At 41.6% G+C, this 19660-nt stretch overlaps 1 protein-coding gene across 3 annotated transcripts in view; it reads right to left on the bottom strand.

The window, feature by feature from the left end:
• Positions 1–18870, bottom strand: part of PARD3 (par-3 family cell polarity regulator) — a 1299417-nt gene extending 1280547 nt beyond the window's left edge. For all 3 annotated transcript variants that reach the window (XM_030199049.1, XM_030199057.1, XM_030199066.1), the window contains exon 1: positions 18644–18870. In XM_030199049.1, the coding sequence (XP_030054909.1) occupies positions 18644–18763 (120 nt within the window). In that variant the 5' untranslated portion in view covers positions 18764–18870. The remainder of the gene's footprint in view (positions 1–18643) is intronic.
• Between the last annotated feature and the right edge of the window lie 790 nt (positions 18871–19660).

The raw sequence follows: 19660 nt of genomic DNA, 5'->3' as shown, positions 1-19660 counted from the left end.
GGCATTTATGCACCCAACTGCCATGAGATGCATGCCAGCATTTACACCAGGTTTCAGCAGGTGTAAGTCCTTGTGGCCAAAGTTAAGCATTGGAATCCACACTAAGCGCAAAAGGGTGCTCAACCCAGAGAGGCATTTAGTGCAGATTCTTCCCAGCAACTAACTTTTGGTGCCATTTACTGAATCTGACTCAAAGTGTGTAAAAAGATAAAAGCAGTAACATATACAAATAACAAACAAAATAACATGAACAGCAGCAAATCAAATCAATAACTCCTTCTTTCCTTTCATTAAACTATTCAGTTGTTACTCTGAAAACAACCAAGTTTTCAACTGTTTGCAAAAGATCATATAATCCCACATATGATGTAATCTTTCTAGTAAGGTGTTTCATGCCTTCAGCATGGAATGCCTTGCTACCTCACACTTTGCATCTTACCACATGATGGGCACTGCTAATAAACCCACCTGACTGAATCACAGCCTTCCCTTCAGAATGCACCACACACAACACAATCTCTCAAATACTATGGGCCATGTCCCTCGTTTTAGTTCATTAAGGTTTCAACGCAATATGCAACCCAAAACTTCCCCTTAGGCGTTGTAATTAAGGGATTTATATACTAAAACCCTTTGTTTCTGCACCTCAGACACTACACAAGGAAAAGGCCTCTCAGTAAATCAAACCTTGACGCTCTTGATCATGCTCATCTATACCAACTTTTCAGGCTGAGGAACAAATCTGGTTGTTTGTGGTCCCCTGTCAGCATCCTACCCAAACCTACCCCATAATTAAGAGGGGCAGTAGTATTGTGCATGCCCCACAGATGCAAATATCAGTACATCTCTGTAAGAACACATGCCATATAAAAGTGCCTGTATTTTTACCTCCTGTGAAAAGTATGAGCACACTGAATAAGAGCATGGCACAATGGATTCCCTATGGCAGAGGGAGATCAAGGCAGTGAATGTACATGCACATCTGCTTTTGACTATCAATCCTGACCAATTCTACTTAACACCAATGTAACCTTATGACAGATATAAATACACTATTTTAATTCATGTTAAAGGTTATCTTAGGTCAATGAGTATATGTCAATTGCACAATTAAAATATTTTTATTGTTCTAACTTGAAATATTTTTCACAACATTGCTGCCAACTGAGAAATAAAACTCAGCAGTGGTGGTGAGATGTCATGCCTCCAACTTCATAGGAACACATTAAATAGTACATTAAGCATTCAATGAAAAGCAGGAACAAGTCTGATTAGGGCGACTGCTGAAACCACAAAATCTTGCAATCACCAGAAGGGCTAAGTGAGAAACAAGTGAACCTGACATGACCCCAGAGATGAAACACCCAATTCCATATGTATGAAATTAGCCCAACAGAAAAGACACCACCCAGCAATCAGTTGCTGATCTTGTCATTCAAATTTAAGTAGATTATCATGGCAAATTCCTTGCTTCATGCATTGCACACTAAAAACTGACCATACAAGGAAGATCGCACACGAAGATCCAAATGCCTTTTTTTAGTTCATAATCTCAACAAAAGAACTTAAATCAAAAGAATACAACATACACACAGTCAAAGGGTTGTGACCAAGTCACCTTATCCCACTTTTCTTTGAAGGGGTTAACAAACATGTGGATAAAAGTGAGTCGGTTGATATTGTGTATCTGGATTTTCAAAAGGTATTTCACAAAGTACCTCACGCAAGACTCCAGAGGAAACTGCGGAGTCATGGGATAGGAGGTAGCATTCTACTGTGAATTAAAAAGTAGTTAAAAGATAGAAAACAGAGAGTAGGGATAAATGGTGAGTATTCACAATGGAGAAGGGAAGATAGCGAAGATACTTTCCTGTAGCAGGTATTCTCCAAGCATAGCAGGCTCATTGTTCTCACATGTGGGTCGAAGTCCACGGCGGCCCAGGAACAGAGATTTTTCCAGCAAAAATCCATAGAGCTTTGCATCCGTTCCTGCCTCAGTTATATCAAAAAGCAACAACAACTCCAAAAGGGGAGGTGGGCAGGTTGGTGAGAACAATCAGCCTGCTGTCCTCAGAGAATACCTGCTAAAGGTAAGTATCTTCACTTTCTCCGAGGGCAAGCACACTGCTTGTTCTCACATGTGGGGTATCCCTAGCCCCCGGCTCACTCAAAACAACAAAAGAAGGTCAATGGGGCCTCGCAACGGCAAGGACATAACAAAGATTGACCTACGAAGAAACATCTAACAGAGTGCAGCCTGGAACAGAACAAAAATGGGCCTAGGGGGGTGGAGTTGGATTCTAAACCCCAAACAGATTCTGCAGCACCGACTGCCCAAACCGACTGTCGCGTCGGGTATCCTGCTGAAGGCAGTAATGAGATGTGAATGTGTGGACTGACAACCACGTCGCTGCCTTGCAAATCTCTTCTATGGTGGCTGACTTCAAGTGGGCCACCAACGCTGCCATGGCGCTGACACTATGAGCCGTGACATGACCCTCGAGAGTCAGCCCAGCTTAGGCATAAGTGAAGGAAATGCAATCTGCTATCCAACTGGAAATGATACGTTTCCTGACAGCAACTCCCCTTCTGTTGGGATCGAAAGAAACAAACATTTGGGCGGACTGTCTGAAGGGGCTTGTCCGCTCCACATAGAAGGCCAATGCTCTCTTGCAGTCCAATGTATGCAACTGACATTCAGCAGGGCGGGTATGAGGACAGGGAAAAACGTTGGCAAGACAACTGACTGGTTCAGATGGAACTCCGACACCATCTTCGGCAAGAACTTAGGGTGCGTGCGGAGGTCTACCCTGTTATGATGAAACTTAGTATAAGGAGCATGCGCTACCAAGGCTTGAAGCTCACTGACTCTACGAGCTGAAGTGACAGCCACCAAGAAAATGACCTTCCAGTTCAAGTACTTCAGATGGCAGGAATTCAGTGGCTCAAAAGGAGCTTTCATCAGCTGGGTGAGAACAACGTTGAGATCTCATTTCACTGGTGCCTACAGAGGCATCACCCTTATTATTACGAACTATAAAAGACTATGGTCTTATTTTAGGTTTTCGCCTTATGAAGAATCTAACGCTATGCCGCTTACACCGATGTTGCAGAGAGCTTGGGAAGAGTCCTTTCCCTTTAAGTGGGCAGAATGGGGGGTGCGAAACTTGGGGGGGGGGGGTTGGATTCCCTCTTGCTTCTCTGATCTCTACAAAGCTAATGCACAGTCTCTCTTGGAGGAAACTAAGGTAAAATTGAGCATGTGGAGGGCATACCCTCTTTCTTTGTGGGGCTGCATCCATTTTTGAATATGATACTGGCCCCAAAGAGGCTGTACTTATTCCAGATGCTCCCTGTATTTTTTTGCTACACAGAGACAAAAGGAAGTTGCAGAAGCTCATTCAGACTTATCTTTGGCAAGGGAAAAACTTGCTTGCCTCTGGCCATGGTTCAAACTCCTAAAGAGCATGGAGGAATGGGAATGTTAAACCTAAGATACCTGGCGGTAGCCAGTGATATCCATCATATTAATGACTGGTTTTGTGGCAAAGAAGATTTTTCTGTCACAGCATTGAAAACAACTTTAGTTCTTAATATACACTTTAGTCACATTTTACATATCTGTTTCTTTACCATCTGGGGCTCTTCAGAATTATCATGTCTTGAAAGCAGCTTGAGAAACTTGGAGGTGGATCTGTCGCAGATTTGGTTTCTCTGTAGCTGTCATCCCCTATTTGTCCATCTGTAATAACCCAGCTTTTCTTCCAGGTTATAGAGGTGGTACGTTTACTTTCTGGGCCCGGAAGGGTCTTAAATACTTAGTAAATGTGGTGATAGAGGAAGGCAAACTACTGCCTTTTGAAGTACTACAGAGGTGATATTATTTGCCACCCACCCAGTATTTTGGATATTTACAATTACAACATTATATACACTCCTTGACTTGGACTGGCCTTACCGAAGATGTCCAGGAAACATTATCAGAGGCCTATACTCTAGGAGCGCAACAGAAAATGCCCTTGCATTTTTATCATCAATTTTTGAAAGACCCCCACGCCAGAACTACAACTTGCCTTATTGACCCGGAAGTGGTCGGTGGGTCTTGGAGTGTTACAGAGGCTATGTGTTGCAGCTTCACTGTCTCTCAGTGTCATCAGAGCTCAAGGAATTGATGTATAAGTTCACTCTCAGATTGCACTACTACCCGCACAGAGCATACTTAGCTAAAATGGTGGCCATAGATTCTTGTCTCAAATGTGGTAAAACATTAGCCACCCTGGGTCATATGTTTTGGCATTGTCCTTATGTTGTGTATTTTTGGAAATTACTTTTACGACTAGTAGATAATTATTGTAATTATACTATAACATATGAGCCTTGCCTGCTCTTAGGAGACTGGACTCGGATCCTTCACTCCCTTTGGGCTCCTGTAACGTTTTCAGAAAAGTGATTGTATTTGGACTGAAAACCATTTTGCTCAATTGGATATCTACTACTGGACTGACTGTGATGCGTTGGAGAGCACAGATGTTGTGGCAGATGAGGTTGGAGCGGCAGGGAGTGCCCAGCTTGGCTGGCCCAGAGGGTCTCTGCTTTCAAGTGGAGTGGGAACCCTTTTGGCTAACTCTATCTTCCAAGGCACAGAGCGGAAGGAGGAGGCTGGGAGATACAGACCTGTTAGTCTGGCCTCTGTGGTGAGTAAACTAATGGAAACACTTCTAAAGTGAAGGACTGTGAGGTTTCTTGAATCGAATGGACTGCATGACCCAAAGTAGCATGGCTTCACTACAGGCAGGTCACGTCAGACGAATCTGATTGATTTCTTTGACTGGGTGACCAAACAGACATGGGAGGGGCGCTAGATGTGGTGTGTTTGGATTTTAGCAAAGCCTTTGACACAGTTCTGCACAGGCGACTGATAAATAAACTGAGTGCCCTTTAAAAGTTTGACTTAAAGAGTTGTACATATTACATGACTTAAAAGTTGCATAGACAATGAACTTATTAAACAACAAATTTTGGGTTCCCTGAGACAGCACCTTGTGAAACATGGTCCATGTCAGGACCCTATAAGATAAGCCAATTGCAAATTTTTTTTATTTTTTTGAATTGATAGAAGATTGTAAGTAAAAAATTTTGAGGTGGTACACACGTTACCAATGTGAGACTGGTGATTGTTGGGACACTTTGAGGTGTATTTTTCAAAGCACTTAGACTTACAAAGTTAGAGAGTAATCTATGGAATTTTGTAAGTCTAAGTACTTTGAAAATTAGCCCCTTTGTGTACTGTTAGAGAATAACACGATTACCATTACTGTGGATACACCACGGTAAAAGCAACACTCAACAACAAAATATTACCGCAGATACAGGAACAAAACTTTTTACTGCCCCACAGGAACAGTAAAAAGCCTTGCTCCCAAGGTATAAAAAAAATCCTCCCCGCGGGTGTCACTCAAGGAGGTATTGGTGTCACACACTTTCCTGCAGCCATCTGGCAGTGATTCATACAAGCTGGCTCCATGGCCTTCCTCCTGCTATGTCCTGCCGTCTGTACTGCAACTTTCTATTTAGTGTCAAACAGGTAGTAGAGAGGGCGGGACTTGGCAGGAGGAGGGCCATGGAGTCAACCTGTGTGAATCGCTGCCAGCTGGCTGCAGGAAAGTATAAGTAACACCAAAACCTCCTTGAGTGACACCAGCGGAGGGGAGGGACAGGAGGGGGCTGAACCCATGGAAAGAGAGGGGGGCTGGGGGCTGATCCATGGGAGGAAGTGGGTTGAAGGGAAAGAAGAGAGGTGCTGGCTAGACCCACAGGAGGAGAAGGAGGACTACAGGGAAGGGAAAGAGATGCTGGACCAAGGGGAAGAAGGAAGAGCTAATCAAATACTGAATCTACAACAGGAAGGAAAAAGGGAAAGAGAGTAGACAGGTGAACCAGATGCTATAATGGGTTGGGGAAGAGAAGATGAGAAACTGGGTTGTGTTGGAGAGAAGACAGACACATTGGTGTGGAAGAGAAAGAGAGGGGAGAAGCTGGACACAGGGAGGTAAAAGAAACAAATTATGTGCATGGGGGGGACAAAGGGGAGATGCAGTATGGGGATGGTATATAGGTACGGAGTGGCAATGCCAGATACAGAAGGGAGATTTTGTTTGACACAGGGATGATGATGGTTGTGGGGATATGAGAACAGGGGAGATACTGGCCAGGGAAGTATAGGGACAAAGAAGAGAGATGCTGAACATGGGGGATGATAGAGACACATAAATGGAAGATGGATATGGAGAGAGAAGAGAAGTCAAATGGACAGGAGAACCTAGTGAGTGAGTTAAGACACTACAGAGAGAAGCAGAAACCAGAGCCCAAGACCAACATTATTTTTAAAATACAATGACCAAACAACAAAAGGTAGAAAAAATAATTTTATTTTCTGTTTTGTGATTACAGTATGTCAGATTGGAAATGTACATCTCGCCAGAGCTAGTATTAGACATGGCTAGGGCCCAGGGCAGAAATCTGGGAGGGGACCCCAAAGCCCACTACTAGGCTGCACTTTCTTCAGCTTTTATCAGGCTATTTTGCAGAGTGCAGGAGTAAATGAATCTCTTTCTATATTTCTGGCAGTGTACTAAATAACTGTTTGAGGATTGTGCAGATGGGGGTCAGAGCTCACGGGGACGGGGCGGGAACAGGGACAATCATTCTCTATGTGCAGTGATCAGAACACAATATGGAGACACAGAGGATCATTTTTGATCTGTAGTAGTTCCAGTATACATATGAGCACACAATAATATCTACAATAAATATATTTTTCAACTGTCATATAGTAATAATGATGGTTTAGTAGTACCTGTGGGATATTTTAGATATCTAGATAAGTGTTATGGCAGATCTCAAGCAATCATTTGATATCTCTCTCACTTCAATTTGCTCATTCTTCTATGACCAGTTCACAGACAGACAGAAACAGAGAGGACATCTCTTTCTCTGTAGTCTACCTCACTGTCCCTGAATCATCTCAACCTGATGCTCCTTCATGTCCCTCTTTCTTTTCGCATAACCTGAAACGTGAAAAAACAGCATGTTTAAAACTAGGGGGCACAAATATCCAGCAGTACAAAAACACATAACATATTTGGCAATTTATGTGGCTTAAAAATTCCTCAGACTAAACAATCCTTATCTATGGCATCTAAATAATCTTATGATAATCTTCTACCAAATCCTGTATTGCAATATCTGAGTATGCTGTAAGGGCAATTTAACATAAATAGCTGGTCTTTATTTAGTATATAGAATGCTTACATATACATTCTAAAAACTTCTAAATATATATTCAAGATAACAGGAAAAGTCTGAAAGCCACAAATTATTTTCATGGGGACTATGTCCACAAAATTCTCCTCCCCTCCCCCCAACCGGACAAAATTTTTTATCATGGAATTTGGGGGCTTGGGGGGGGGAAGTAATGCAGAACCCGAAGTAAACTTTTTGATTTTTGAAATACTAAGAACACCTGAAAAATGGTGGCCAGAACTCACATTACAACTTTCTCTGTCTGATGTAGCTAAGGCTACTCGAGCTAGGTGGAAGTTGTTTCTAAGTCTAGACTTGCTGCTACAGGGACAACCTTGTTTAAGGTTCTGCTGCAAATATATAGTTTGGTATCGGAGACATAGCTATGCCTTTCCTGTACTCTGACCATTTGGAAATCATTTTTTCAAGATAAAAAAATCTACTATGAAGGTTACCTGCAATTTGTTGGTTATACCACAGGAAGGCGGTGTGAGAGCATCTATAAAAAGCTACTACTCCCCCTTAAATGACACACGCACACAGTGACAGAACCATTTTAAACTTCATAGTCCTGCCCTGGGGGGGAGGGAGAGTGACACAGGAGGGGCAGCCAGGAGGGTGTGGTCCAGGGCACACCTAAGTGAAGGAGGCTCAGAGGGAAGCAGCAAAGCCCCACTGCATATGCCTCCGCCATATGTGTGAACTGCAACTGCAACAGTCAGTTAGACCAAGTTCTATTTGGGACCTTGCAGAACTGTAGCTCTGACCCAGCTTATCTGCTAATGATTTTACTGGTAGGTGACCCAGGCCAGAGTCAAGCAAGTGTGCTGCCTTGCTGAGAGATAATAGTGCTCACCATGGTCCTACAGCAGCAGGCCACAAGAGGAAGTTCCTACATCTAAGGACTAGTCTTATGTTTATGTCTCCCATACCTGCAAACCAAACGGGACCCCTTACTGGCACCTTTAATTATTATTGTTTATGTTCACCTTTAATCCAATGTGTGGCTCTATTTACCAAGGTTCTGAGCATGTCCTCATCCCCATTACCACAGGCAGTATATGAAATCCATTACCTTCTAAGCCTGTGGATGTGGAGGTGTAATTTTTTTTTTGTGGATGCAATGCGGTGTTAGTTTGTTGACTTTCTTTTTATAACCTTCATTTTATGGATGTATTTTGTTTTTTCTTGGCGTTATTTCCCCTTTGGTGTGGGCTAAAGGAAAATTTCATGATATATGGGTTTTAGTCATTTCTTCTGATGTTTTGCTTCTCTATGAAATATCTTCCTTTCCTTGTTCTTTGTAAACTGTATAAAGGGAAAGTTGTAATTTAAAAATGTTTTTCTCCATTACCAATAAATGATTTTCTTGAAGCTTCTTGTATCTAACTATAATAAACAAATGAGAAAATGAGTCATAAGAATAAATGTAAGATACATTTCTATGTACAATATGTTGGTACTCATTTTCAAAGCACATAGACTTACAAAGTTACATAGACTTACGAAGCTGCATAGTAACCTAAGTGTTTCGAAAATAATACGCTTCACAGTAACCTATGTAACTTTGTAAGTCTATGTGCATTGAAAATGAGCCTCATTATCTACTATATTTCGGAGTAGGGGCGAGAAAACAGATTTCTGTATTCCCTCTTACACAAGGTGTAAAAAATCCTCCACTTCTCCAAAAAGAAGGAAAACAATAGCTTGTACAAAAAATAATCCTAATAAAAAGGCATGTAATTATTCTATACAAACTAGTGTCTAGGCTTACAGGATGTATTATTAGTCTTTATTGCTGTTTTTCTTTTCTTTTTTTTTTTTTTTAACCATTAACTGGGAACTAGGAAGCCCATTTCTGCTCTTGTTCAAAGTACTACACCTCCTGCAACTCCAAACCTCACATTCCAGGTTTTGTAAACCAGTTCTACCAGAATGGAGTCTGAGTCATATCAACAGGATGGCATCCACATGTTTTCACACCAGGATGCTCAGGGTCAATGCACTACAGTTCCACCAAGAACATGTCTGTACATACTGTGTTCTGCTCAGCGCAGTGTCTACACTACTCTGTATTCCATAGCAACAATAATCACAGGAAATAATCTTGGACCGCCCTTGCAAAAAACACCTTTGGATTATCACTGATTGAAGGTCTCTTTAATGTGATGTCAGCTAAACAAATACCAGAAGAAAAAAGTGAACACTAAAATGATACAGATTTCATTAACCTGTTCTCTCGTTATTTTTTTTTTTTATGTATTATTTTTAAACTACAAGTTCAAACATCCACCTCTACAGAAACATAACATGGTGAAATGCAAGTAAAAATATAACCCAGAGAAAATCTATTGCACCATCCATGTACCTCTTAAGTCCTCTGTATGTAAATTAAGAAACTTCAACCAAATATAAGAAAAATTGTTTAAATTCATCAACCTGCAGTAGAATAAGTGGAAGCACATGTAACAAGATCCCAGGAGAAGCATTAATCAATCTAGAGAGTATCATTAGATAACGATTAAGACAAGGATGACTGACAAGGGGGAATGCACCAGTTCTGTCTTCAGTCTTAATGTAAACTAATACAATTCGACTACTGACTTCTCAATAATGCAAATTATTTTTATCCATTCCCTGCTCATCTATACACTCATGCAAAAAGCAGAAGACTCTTCAGAAGAAAATAAAGGATTGTGTGCCAAGATGTATGTAGGCTGTGTGGTGTGTTAGGGGCGTGGATGCTGTACACTGTAGGCATGGGTTTGATTCCCACAAATGCTCTGAAGCTACTAAGCAGTAATTTTTTTTTTTAATGGAGAAATACTTCTTCACTCAATGTGTAATAATTTCCCAAAAGAAAAGTCCATAAGCTATTATTAAGAAGGACTTGGGAAAATCCACTGCTTATGTCTAGAATAAGCAGCATACAATCTGTTTTACTCTTTTGGAATCTTGCCAGGCAGTTGTGACTTGGAGTGACCACTGTTAGAAACAGAATACTGGACTTGATGGACCTTTGGTTTGCCCCTTTCTGGCAAAGTTTATGTTCTTATCACATTTCATGCAATAGCACACAATGGAGATGAACTCGGATGTCATACCCTCAGTAGCGTAGCCAGGTTGAGGGCGTGGGGGGAGCGGAGAGTAGACTGCAGAGGGTGCTGGCGTATATTTTAAATGCGACAGATTGCATGAAAAATAGGTGCTGTTGGACGTCCGTTTGGGGAAGCAGCCAATCCCCTGGCGACCCTCTGCATCTCTCACATAAGTGAGAGGAAAGTTATATTACAGATATAAAACTTGGCAAAATTTCTAATGGTTGACAAAGGGCTTCAAATGAATGGCACGCTCACTACCAGTTCTTTTATCATCATTAGTATATCCATATGAATTTACCTTTAATTTTAAAACTATGCATTTTGCTTTAAACACTCCACTCTCAATATGAACTTTCAGGACCAGACAAGTTACAGAAAACAAAAAGCAACATAAACACTGTCAAGATAGATGCAAAGCAAAGGAGAATATGAAGAACAATTTGCCGCAGAGACAAAAACTCATAGTAACACCTTTTTCAAGTACATCAGAAGCAGAAAGCCTATGAGGGAATCTGAGGACAATTAGGTCAAGAAGGAGCAAAAGGGGCATTCAGGATGGACAAGGCCATACCACAGAAATTGAATTCTTTGCTTCAGTCTTTATGGAAGAAGATACAAGATATCTACCTGTCAAGCAAGAGTAGAGGCTGACCAAACAACGAGTCCAATGCTGGAGACAGTGCTTAAAAGACGCTTTATTAGTTGCTTCAACAAAAGGACCCGACACGGTCCATGTTTCAGCGTCACAAAACACTTGTGTCAGGAGTCACATTAGCATTCAAAGTAATATACTGAGCAAACAAAGCTGCCCAAAGACATCCACTCAATTGAGAATTGAGACGCAATACTCAGGGTGTGGTTGCACCATGGAGCAATACAGAGGCATTACAGTATTTTCAGTCTTATTCATTATCCCTTTCCTAATAATTCCTAGCATCCTTTTTGCTTTTTTTGGCCACCGTTGCACACTGGGCAGAAGATTTCAGCGTATTGTCTACAATGACACCTAGAGCTTTTTCTTGAGTGCTGACTCCTAAGATGGGCCCTAACATCTGGTAACTATGATTTGGATTATTCTTCCCAAATTTGCATTTGTCCACATTAAATTTCATCTGCTATTTGGATGCCCATTCTTCCAGTTTCCTAAGGTCTTTCTGCAATTGTTCACAGTCCACATGTGTTTTGATAACTTTGAATAGTTTTGTGTCATCTGTAAATTTAATCACCTCACTTGTCGTTCCAATTTCCCTCTGGGAGCAAAGAAATCCCTGCTGCACCTGCTGCATTCCTGGCATACTCCCCTTCATAGTATCCTATTATTAATGGCAACAGAGGACCTAGGCCCCACCATCCTCTTCATAACAGTTTGATGTTTGTTTGTAAATAATTAAATAAAACCAACTAGGTCTTTGAAAAACATCCAAAACCCATAATGTTTATATAATTCAGTGAAGTTGCTGGAATTACATAATATTGTAAAATCTCTCCCACAAGAGTGTCCAACTAAACCTGGAGGGTGGTAAATCAGTCAGGATTCCATGACCTAATGCTTTAGTGTAAATTGGAATTTCAGTTTTGAGCACCAATTCATGCAACGTTTTTCCTTCAGGTACCTCCTTGGCTTAAAATGTGTTTCCTATGCTTCAAAATATAGTGTCTGTTGATGATTTTCTAAGGTTGCTCAACTCATTATCACCCCAGAATAGCAGCACTACAATAAGCAAAGCAGAAGACTGTATAGCAATGTCAAAAACTAAGTAGCTGTTAATCAGGGATGACGGGATTTGTAGGACAGACACTTTTAGCTTGTGTGCGCTCTGAAGAGAGTGTTCTAAAAGAATTTCTAGGGCAAAACAATGATTTTGTTGGTCCTTTTAAAACAAAAATCTGCCTGCACAGGTCTTATATTGTACTTAACAACAGAACAAACAAAACCACACTAGTGATGAACTTTAAAAAAAGAATATAACTCAACTTATCAATCATACTTTCAAACAAACCACTAACTCTGTACTACAGTCCCAATAGCTTTTCATTGGCTTCAGATGAAACTGCTTTGCAAGATTTAAGGTTAATGATCACCAACCAGTGGTTTTGTAGTAAGAGGTTATATTATACTACAAAATCTGAAATTAGGAAATTTGTTAGACACCTCAACCTTGAGGTATGTAGCTTTGGTCGACATGAAAATCCTCGCAGACAATACAAATGCACTTAAAAATAGAGAACTCATCTATTCTAATTGCTCAATGATTTAAATAGATCAGTGCTATCCAGCAGATTTATGTTTTCAACAGTAATAATGTATGTATGTTGAGCCATGTTTTTATTTATTTCCATAACTGCATTGAGGTCAATTACTTTTTGTATTAGCAATATACATGTTCTGTGTTTTAGTATGTTTTATGCATTTTTAAGATTATTAACATTTATGGTACATTTTATGTATTTTAGTGTATTTCCTTTATTTTTTTATTATGTGATTTTGAGAGACATACAGGCATATTTTCAAAGCACTTTGGGAGGCTAAGTTCCATAGGTTTCTATGGAACTTTGGGAGGCTAAGTGCTTTGAAAATGAGCCCGATAACGCCCCTTCGTTTTAAATGTATTCAATTTATTTATGTACATGTTCTTTTATTGTTTTTAGTCTCCTGATGCAGGCCTATTAGATTGAAACACAACTCATGTTGAGTCTTGGATGCCAATAGATGTTTTAATATTTTCAGTCACCTTCATTGTGTTTGTATTTGCTGTGTAGCTTTGCACAGGTCTGGGTTAAGCTAAGCAAAAATAAAGGTGAAAAAGTCTCTCTCTGTGTTCTCCATAAATTGTTTTGTGACACATGAAAGTATAAGAAATATAGTTTTGTTTAGTTTATTACTTGAGATATAACCCTTCAAATCATGCAAAATAAGAGCGGATGTGGTTCCCTTCCAATGACAGTCCTTTATTAATCTGAAGAAATTTCTCAGGGATTTCTTTTACCAAGCTGCAGTAAAAAGTGGTCCTTAGCGTGCATTTACATGGGGTTTTCCCATGTGCTAAGGCCATTTATCGCAGCTGTAAAACAGTCGATTTTATATTTTTTAATAGCCATGCACTTTTGCTATTAGAATGCAGATATTAAAAATAAATGCCTGCGTGAGCGCTTATCCTCACCTATTTTACCACTACTACTACTTATCATTTCTATAGCACTACTAGACGTATGCAGTGCTATACACTAAACAAGTAAGAGACAGTCCCTGCTCAAAAGAGCTTACAATGTAATCCAAACAGACAAACAAGGAAATTACTTAAGGTAGGAATGATAAAACTGACTTGGGTACTGAACAAGTGAATAGGAGTTAGGAGCTGCAACCTCAAAAAGGCGGGCTTTTAGCCTAGATTTGAAGAATGGCCAGAGATGGAACTTGATGTACTGACTCAAGATGAAAAGAATCCAGCAGATAGCCAAGACCTGTCGCTTCTTCCTCTTCAACATCAGCAAAATTCACCCTTTCCTCTCTGAACACACCACCCGAACTCTCGTCCACGCTCTCATTACCTCTCGCCTGGACTACTGCAACTTACTCCTCACTGGACTCCCACTTAGCCATCTATCCCCCCTTCAATCTGTTCAGAACTCTGCTGCACGTCTTATATTCCGCCAAAACCGATATACTCATATCACCCTTCTTCTCAGGTCACTCCACTGGCTTCCAATCCGATACCGCATTCAGTTCAAGCATCTCCTTCTTACCTATAAATGTACTCAATCTGCTGCCCCTCACTACCTCTCTACCCTCATCTCCCCTTATGTTCCCACCCGAAACCTCCGTTCACAGGACAAATCCCTCCTCTTAGTACCCTTCTCCACCATTGCCAACTCCAGGCTCCACCCATTCTGCCTCGCCTCACCCTATGCCTGGAACAACCTTCCTGAGCCCTTACGTCAAGCCCCCTCCCTACCCATCTTCAAGTCTCTGCTTAAAGCCCACCTCTTCAATGCTGCCTTCGGCACCTAACTCTTACCTTCAGGATATCCAGACTGCCCCAACTTGACTGCCCCTATCGAATTGACTACTCACTTGTCCTTTAGATTTGATTACTCACTTGTCCTTTAGATTGTAAGCTCTTTGAGCAGGGCCTATCCTTTTATGTTAAACTGTACAGTGCTGCGTAACCCTAGTAGCGCTTTAGAAATGTTAAGTAGTAGTAGTAGTAGTAGATGAAAAGAATGCCAGTTTAGGATTATGAACTCTACCCTGATGTTTTGCTAATCGGTACTGTGACATTGTGATACTATACCAGATTTATTTCTTTTTCTTATTGTTGAATATTTAGCCACCCAGTGATTGGGCTTTTCCTTTTCCTGAACTTTTCTAATTGTAGACTAAAGTAAGAATGTGTTTATTATTACATTTTCCCCTAATATTTTTTCTCATTTTGCTAAATGTGTATTCTGTGTTGTCTTTAAGTCGCTCAAGATTGTAAATTATAATGAAAATATAAAAGATGTTATAAAATCACTTGAGCAGTGCACTATGGGGTATTTTACTAAACTGCAGTAAAAGGAAGCCTGCGCTAGCGTCAGTGAGTTTTGACGCGCACTGAGGCCCCCTTTTGCTGCAGCGGGTAAAAAGCTTGTCTTTTTTTCTGAAAATGAAATGGCCATGCAGTAAGTGAACCACTTGCTGCGCGGCCATTTCAGGGCAGGGGAGCACTCACCGTCACTCACTGAGGTGGCAATAAGGGCTCCTGCGCTAACCCAGCGGTAACCGGGCAGCGCACGGTTCTGCCTGCTTACCGCCAGGTAAGCACTGGCGCTACAAAAATAGAAAATGTTTTTTGTAAAACCGGAAATGACATGTGCTGGGGAAGGGAACTACTGCCAGGCTTCTGCGGTAGCCTGGTGGTAGATCCAGAATGGCACGTGGCAAGCCTGTTGCCAAATGCCAAACCTTTAGTAAAAGGGCCGCTATATTTTCTATGGACAGAAAAAGCGAGCAAGAATATTGAAGACAAATCACAAATAAATGAACACAGCATACTCCAAAAAAATAAAAAATGTGTTTCTGAAAGGCACAAGGAAGCAGCTCCTTTTTAGTCTCTCTTTTCAAAGCAGTGCTATACTGCATCAGGGTCATTCCATGCCAAGTGGTCTATACCTTTCCCACCATCATGTCTCCAATTTTGTTCAAATTTTATCTGTTGTGCGAGTCAGGTGTTAAACCAAGTTTCCCAAAATTTGAGGTCTCTAACTGCAATGGTTGCAGATCTAGACCCCCTTTTCTGAAAGGTTGTCAGTCCATGAGCGCACAACATTTATCAAAATGCCATTTTTGGGGTCTAATAAAATCCAAACACATTTATAAGAATGGCTAGAAAAATTCAAATCCTGTACAGTTTTTGATGCTAATTCCGATGAAATACATTTTAACATTATGGATGCAAAATCCAGTCAAACAAGTTGACTCAAAGTGTGCATCAAAATTGGTCGCGACTCATCGGAACATATTTGGACCAATATTCAGACTGCAACAACTTCCATGCAAAGATACGGACTTGACATTTTGAACAAGCATTATGTTTGTGCTGGACATAATACTGCCAGATTTGCAACTAACCAGCATCTATAACCGCCCTGCAGGATCTCTTCAAAGTTGGCACTGTCAGCGCAAATGGTAAAATGTACCAAAGTTCAAAGCCAATTATTAAAAAACAGTCTGCCTGAATCAGCTTGTGAACAGTATCATCTGAAAGAGAAAATTGTGCTCTACAACACTGATAAAACTTGAACAAAATTGGAGAACATGATGGTGGGAACTTTTTTTTAATTTTAGACCACTTGGCATGGAATGACCCATCATAAACCTAGCATCTAATTGCTAAAGGAAGGGTGAGTCGCCTAGCAAACAGAGCTAAAATCATTCCTTGATCATTTCAATCCTTCTCTCTCATTACACATCCATGTTTTCACAAAGAGTAACAGCAATGAATCACCCACTCAATGATTTACTTGTTAGAAGCAGAAGAAGCAAAAAAAAAAAAAAAAACCACAACTTTCCAGCTAAAATAAGAGCCCCCATTTCAAGGGAAATCAAAAAGCATCAGCCACATAAGAGATATGCAGAAATCAGACTAGAATAGAACCCAAAACAACAATTTTCTAAATGGTGATCTGAACACCTTTAAAAACAAAATACATTTGAGAACATCCTCTAATTCCAAGAAAACACATTTCAAACAAGTCCAGCACTGGATCCAATAGCCTTGTAAGCACATAAATTCTGCATTCATAATTATTTTCTAGTATATATGCTAAAACTGATTTTCAAATCATGTTCTGGTTATCTGGGTTTTACCAATAGAATCCAAACATTGATTCTATACTGCGTTTTACCCAATCATGTGTGTGTGTATAAAATTAGATTGTGAGCCCTCCAGGGACAGAGAAATACCCAGTGTACCTGAATGTAACTCACCTTGAGCTACTACTGAAAAAGGTTTGCTAAATAATATATACACACACACATATATATACACACACCTATCAACATATGCCCGCTTGGGAACTGTTTGCAAACAGCTCTGCTCTCTTTCAGATCAATCAGCCTCTCCACCCACAACATAGCCAAACATATACAATGTATTCAAAATGCACAACATAAACAAAACAAAGCTGTGAAACAGCACCATCTTCACAAAAGGAAACAGAATTCATAAATCCATTCTCCAGCACTGAACAAAACAAAAGCTACTACTACTACTACTACTATTTAGCATTTCTATAGCGCTACAAGGCGTATGCAGCGCTGCACAAACATAGAAGAAAGACAGTCCCTGCTCAAAGAGCTCCTCCTTCCATTTACCAAGTACATTGCAACTTTCAGCTACAACTTTGCAAGATAACAGAAAATTCTGAAAGAAACATATCTAAAGCAAAACCCTGTAATCAAGTCCTGCCACAAAATAAAATTAACATGTTCAGTGAAAGACCAATTTATAACCAGATGTGTATGAGATGATATAACACTGTAATCAGAAGTATATCAAATGTTCATAGGGGGAAGCTTAAAAATCAAAGAGGCTGGTGGCACCTTACAGGATTAGTAGCTTTATTGAACTATGAGCTTTCAAAGACAAGGGTGCACTTCCTTTTCAGAACACCTATTGTACTTTCTTACAAAATGGTAACAGAGATCGGAAAAATATGCATGCTTCCATGAACTTGCTATAATGCATTTTAAACATAAACAAACCTCATATGGCAACAGTTAGAAACCCTGGCCTAAAGTAATAATTAAGACCAGCATCATTGGAGAGTTGGTTTGAAGTGATCTGTGTTAAAATAGACACACAAAGGGGCTGAATAAGCACAAATCTGAAACATGGGAGCAGTAACACCAGGCATTAAAGCCTCAACATTTTAACAATGTGTCACTGCATCATTCGTTCTTTTTATGCCACCAGCTTGGTGCATTTAAAAATCACTTCAAAGGCGAAAGGTTTGCGCCACGTTCAGAAACGTGGGGGTTAACTTATTGACTGCGGTGAGATGAAAACTGGGAACGAAAGCCACATTCAAGTCAGGGACACATGTTGGTGTCAAAAATGTACTACAGAGTTCAGCTAACTTGGTTCTCCTGTTGAACCACAGGTATACCTAGTTTTTTCTCTCTCGTGGTCGGGAAAGGAAGGTTTTATTTTCTGGGAGCTGCAGATCCCTACTTCTCTCATGAAAGGGCCTGGAATAGCTGGAAAGCCTGGGGCTGGATTTCAACTGTTTACACTGCGACAAGCCCAGAGCCCAGGAGGAAGGGAACGAAGAGGGAGCACAAGGCAACAGGCTGCTCTCTCGGCAAATCCTCGACACAGTCCGCGGGGACGGGAAGCCCCAAACTTGGGCGGCCGCCGCGAACTGCACGAGCCTCTCCGGTGGGAAGAGCAGCCGCAGAGCGGTGCACAGAGAAGGAAGGGGGGAGCTCTTAAAGCAGAAACGGGAACAGGCAGCCGGAGAGATTGAAGGAAGGAAGGAGGGAGGGAGGGCCTGGGAGGGAGCCCGAAAGCTTTTTCCCCGACACCGAGGAAAAAAGTTTCCCCACTCAGCAGACAACTTGTTTTCAAGGTGGGGGGGAGGGTGACGAGGGTCGGCTCCCGCGCGGGCACTTGAATCCCGGTCACGTTTGTTCTCGCGCTGCTGCCACCCTCCTCCTCCCCCTGTCACCCCCCCTTCAGCGCTCGCGGCGCGCTCACCTTGCCGATGGCCTTGCGGTACCTGGTCAGCGCTTGTTGCACCAGGTTCACCACCTTCACGTTGCCGTCGCCACACGGCACCACCACCCGGGTCCGGCCGAAGCACACCGTCACCTTCATCCCGCCGCCGCCGGCTGCAGCTCAGGGGCTCAGCGGGTCCTCGGGAGGGGGCGGGCGGCGGGGCCCGGCTCCCATTCTGCACTCCACCGCCGCCGCCACACAAAACACACGGAAAAAGCTGAGCGAGCGCGAGGGCTCCCCTCCCCGGCCGCTGCCGGTACTGCAGCTCGCCGGCCTCAGGGGGAGGGAGGGAGGGAGCGAGCGCCTGCCTTCTGCTCTCTTTCTCAGACTCTAGGCGGCCCCAGAAGGAGTTGAACCCCTCCCAAAGTTAACCTCCGTTTCCAAACGCGCTATCAATCCACGCATTACTGTTCTGCTAACTGTAAAGGATACGGAGGTCATAGGGAGTCATCGTTTTCCGGGAAGAGCAACACTGGGGCAATCTCCTTTAGTGCATCTGGTCCATTGAATAGGAATCGGGGGGGGAGGGGAAATTTGTACATTGCCTTTAGGGGTTCCTATAGAAAGAGAGAAAATGTCCTGGGGAGTGGAGAAACTTCGAGCTATAGCTATGTACTTTCTCTTTAAAAAGAATAAGAAAAGTCTCCAACTACCTATAGTTTGCTATCTGGACTTGAATATACCTAAATTGGATAGCACCCAGAAAGAGTATATATATATATATACTCTAATGATGTGCACGAGTTTTTTTGTTGTTGTTTTGTTTTGAACAGCTTCAAAATCCCTTGACCTCCCCAGTCTATTGCATGTTAAAGGTACCACCAGCTGAGTCTCACGAGGGCTCCTATTTAATTCAACTCCTTCCCCCCCCCCCCCCCAACCTCTAGCATTCATGCTGTGTGCAGCTGTACCCTATAAGGAAAGGCAGGGAAATTGATGACAAAGGTTTGTTTCTACTCTCCATTTGAATTCCAACAGCATGATACAGACTGTAGG

The sequence above is a fragment of the Microcaecilia unicolor genome, chromosome 1 (genome assembly GCF_901765095.1).
Source record: "Microcaecilia unicolor chromosome 1, aMicUni1.1, whole genome shotgun sequence".
In the NCBI taxonomy this organism is placed as follows: Eukaryota; Metazoa; Chordata; class Amphibia; order Gymnophiona; family Siphonopidae; genus Microcaecilia; species Microcaecilia unicolor.
Note: the sequence above shows the minus strand (reverse complement) of the source record. Positions and strands in the feature narration are given on the sequence as shown.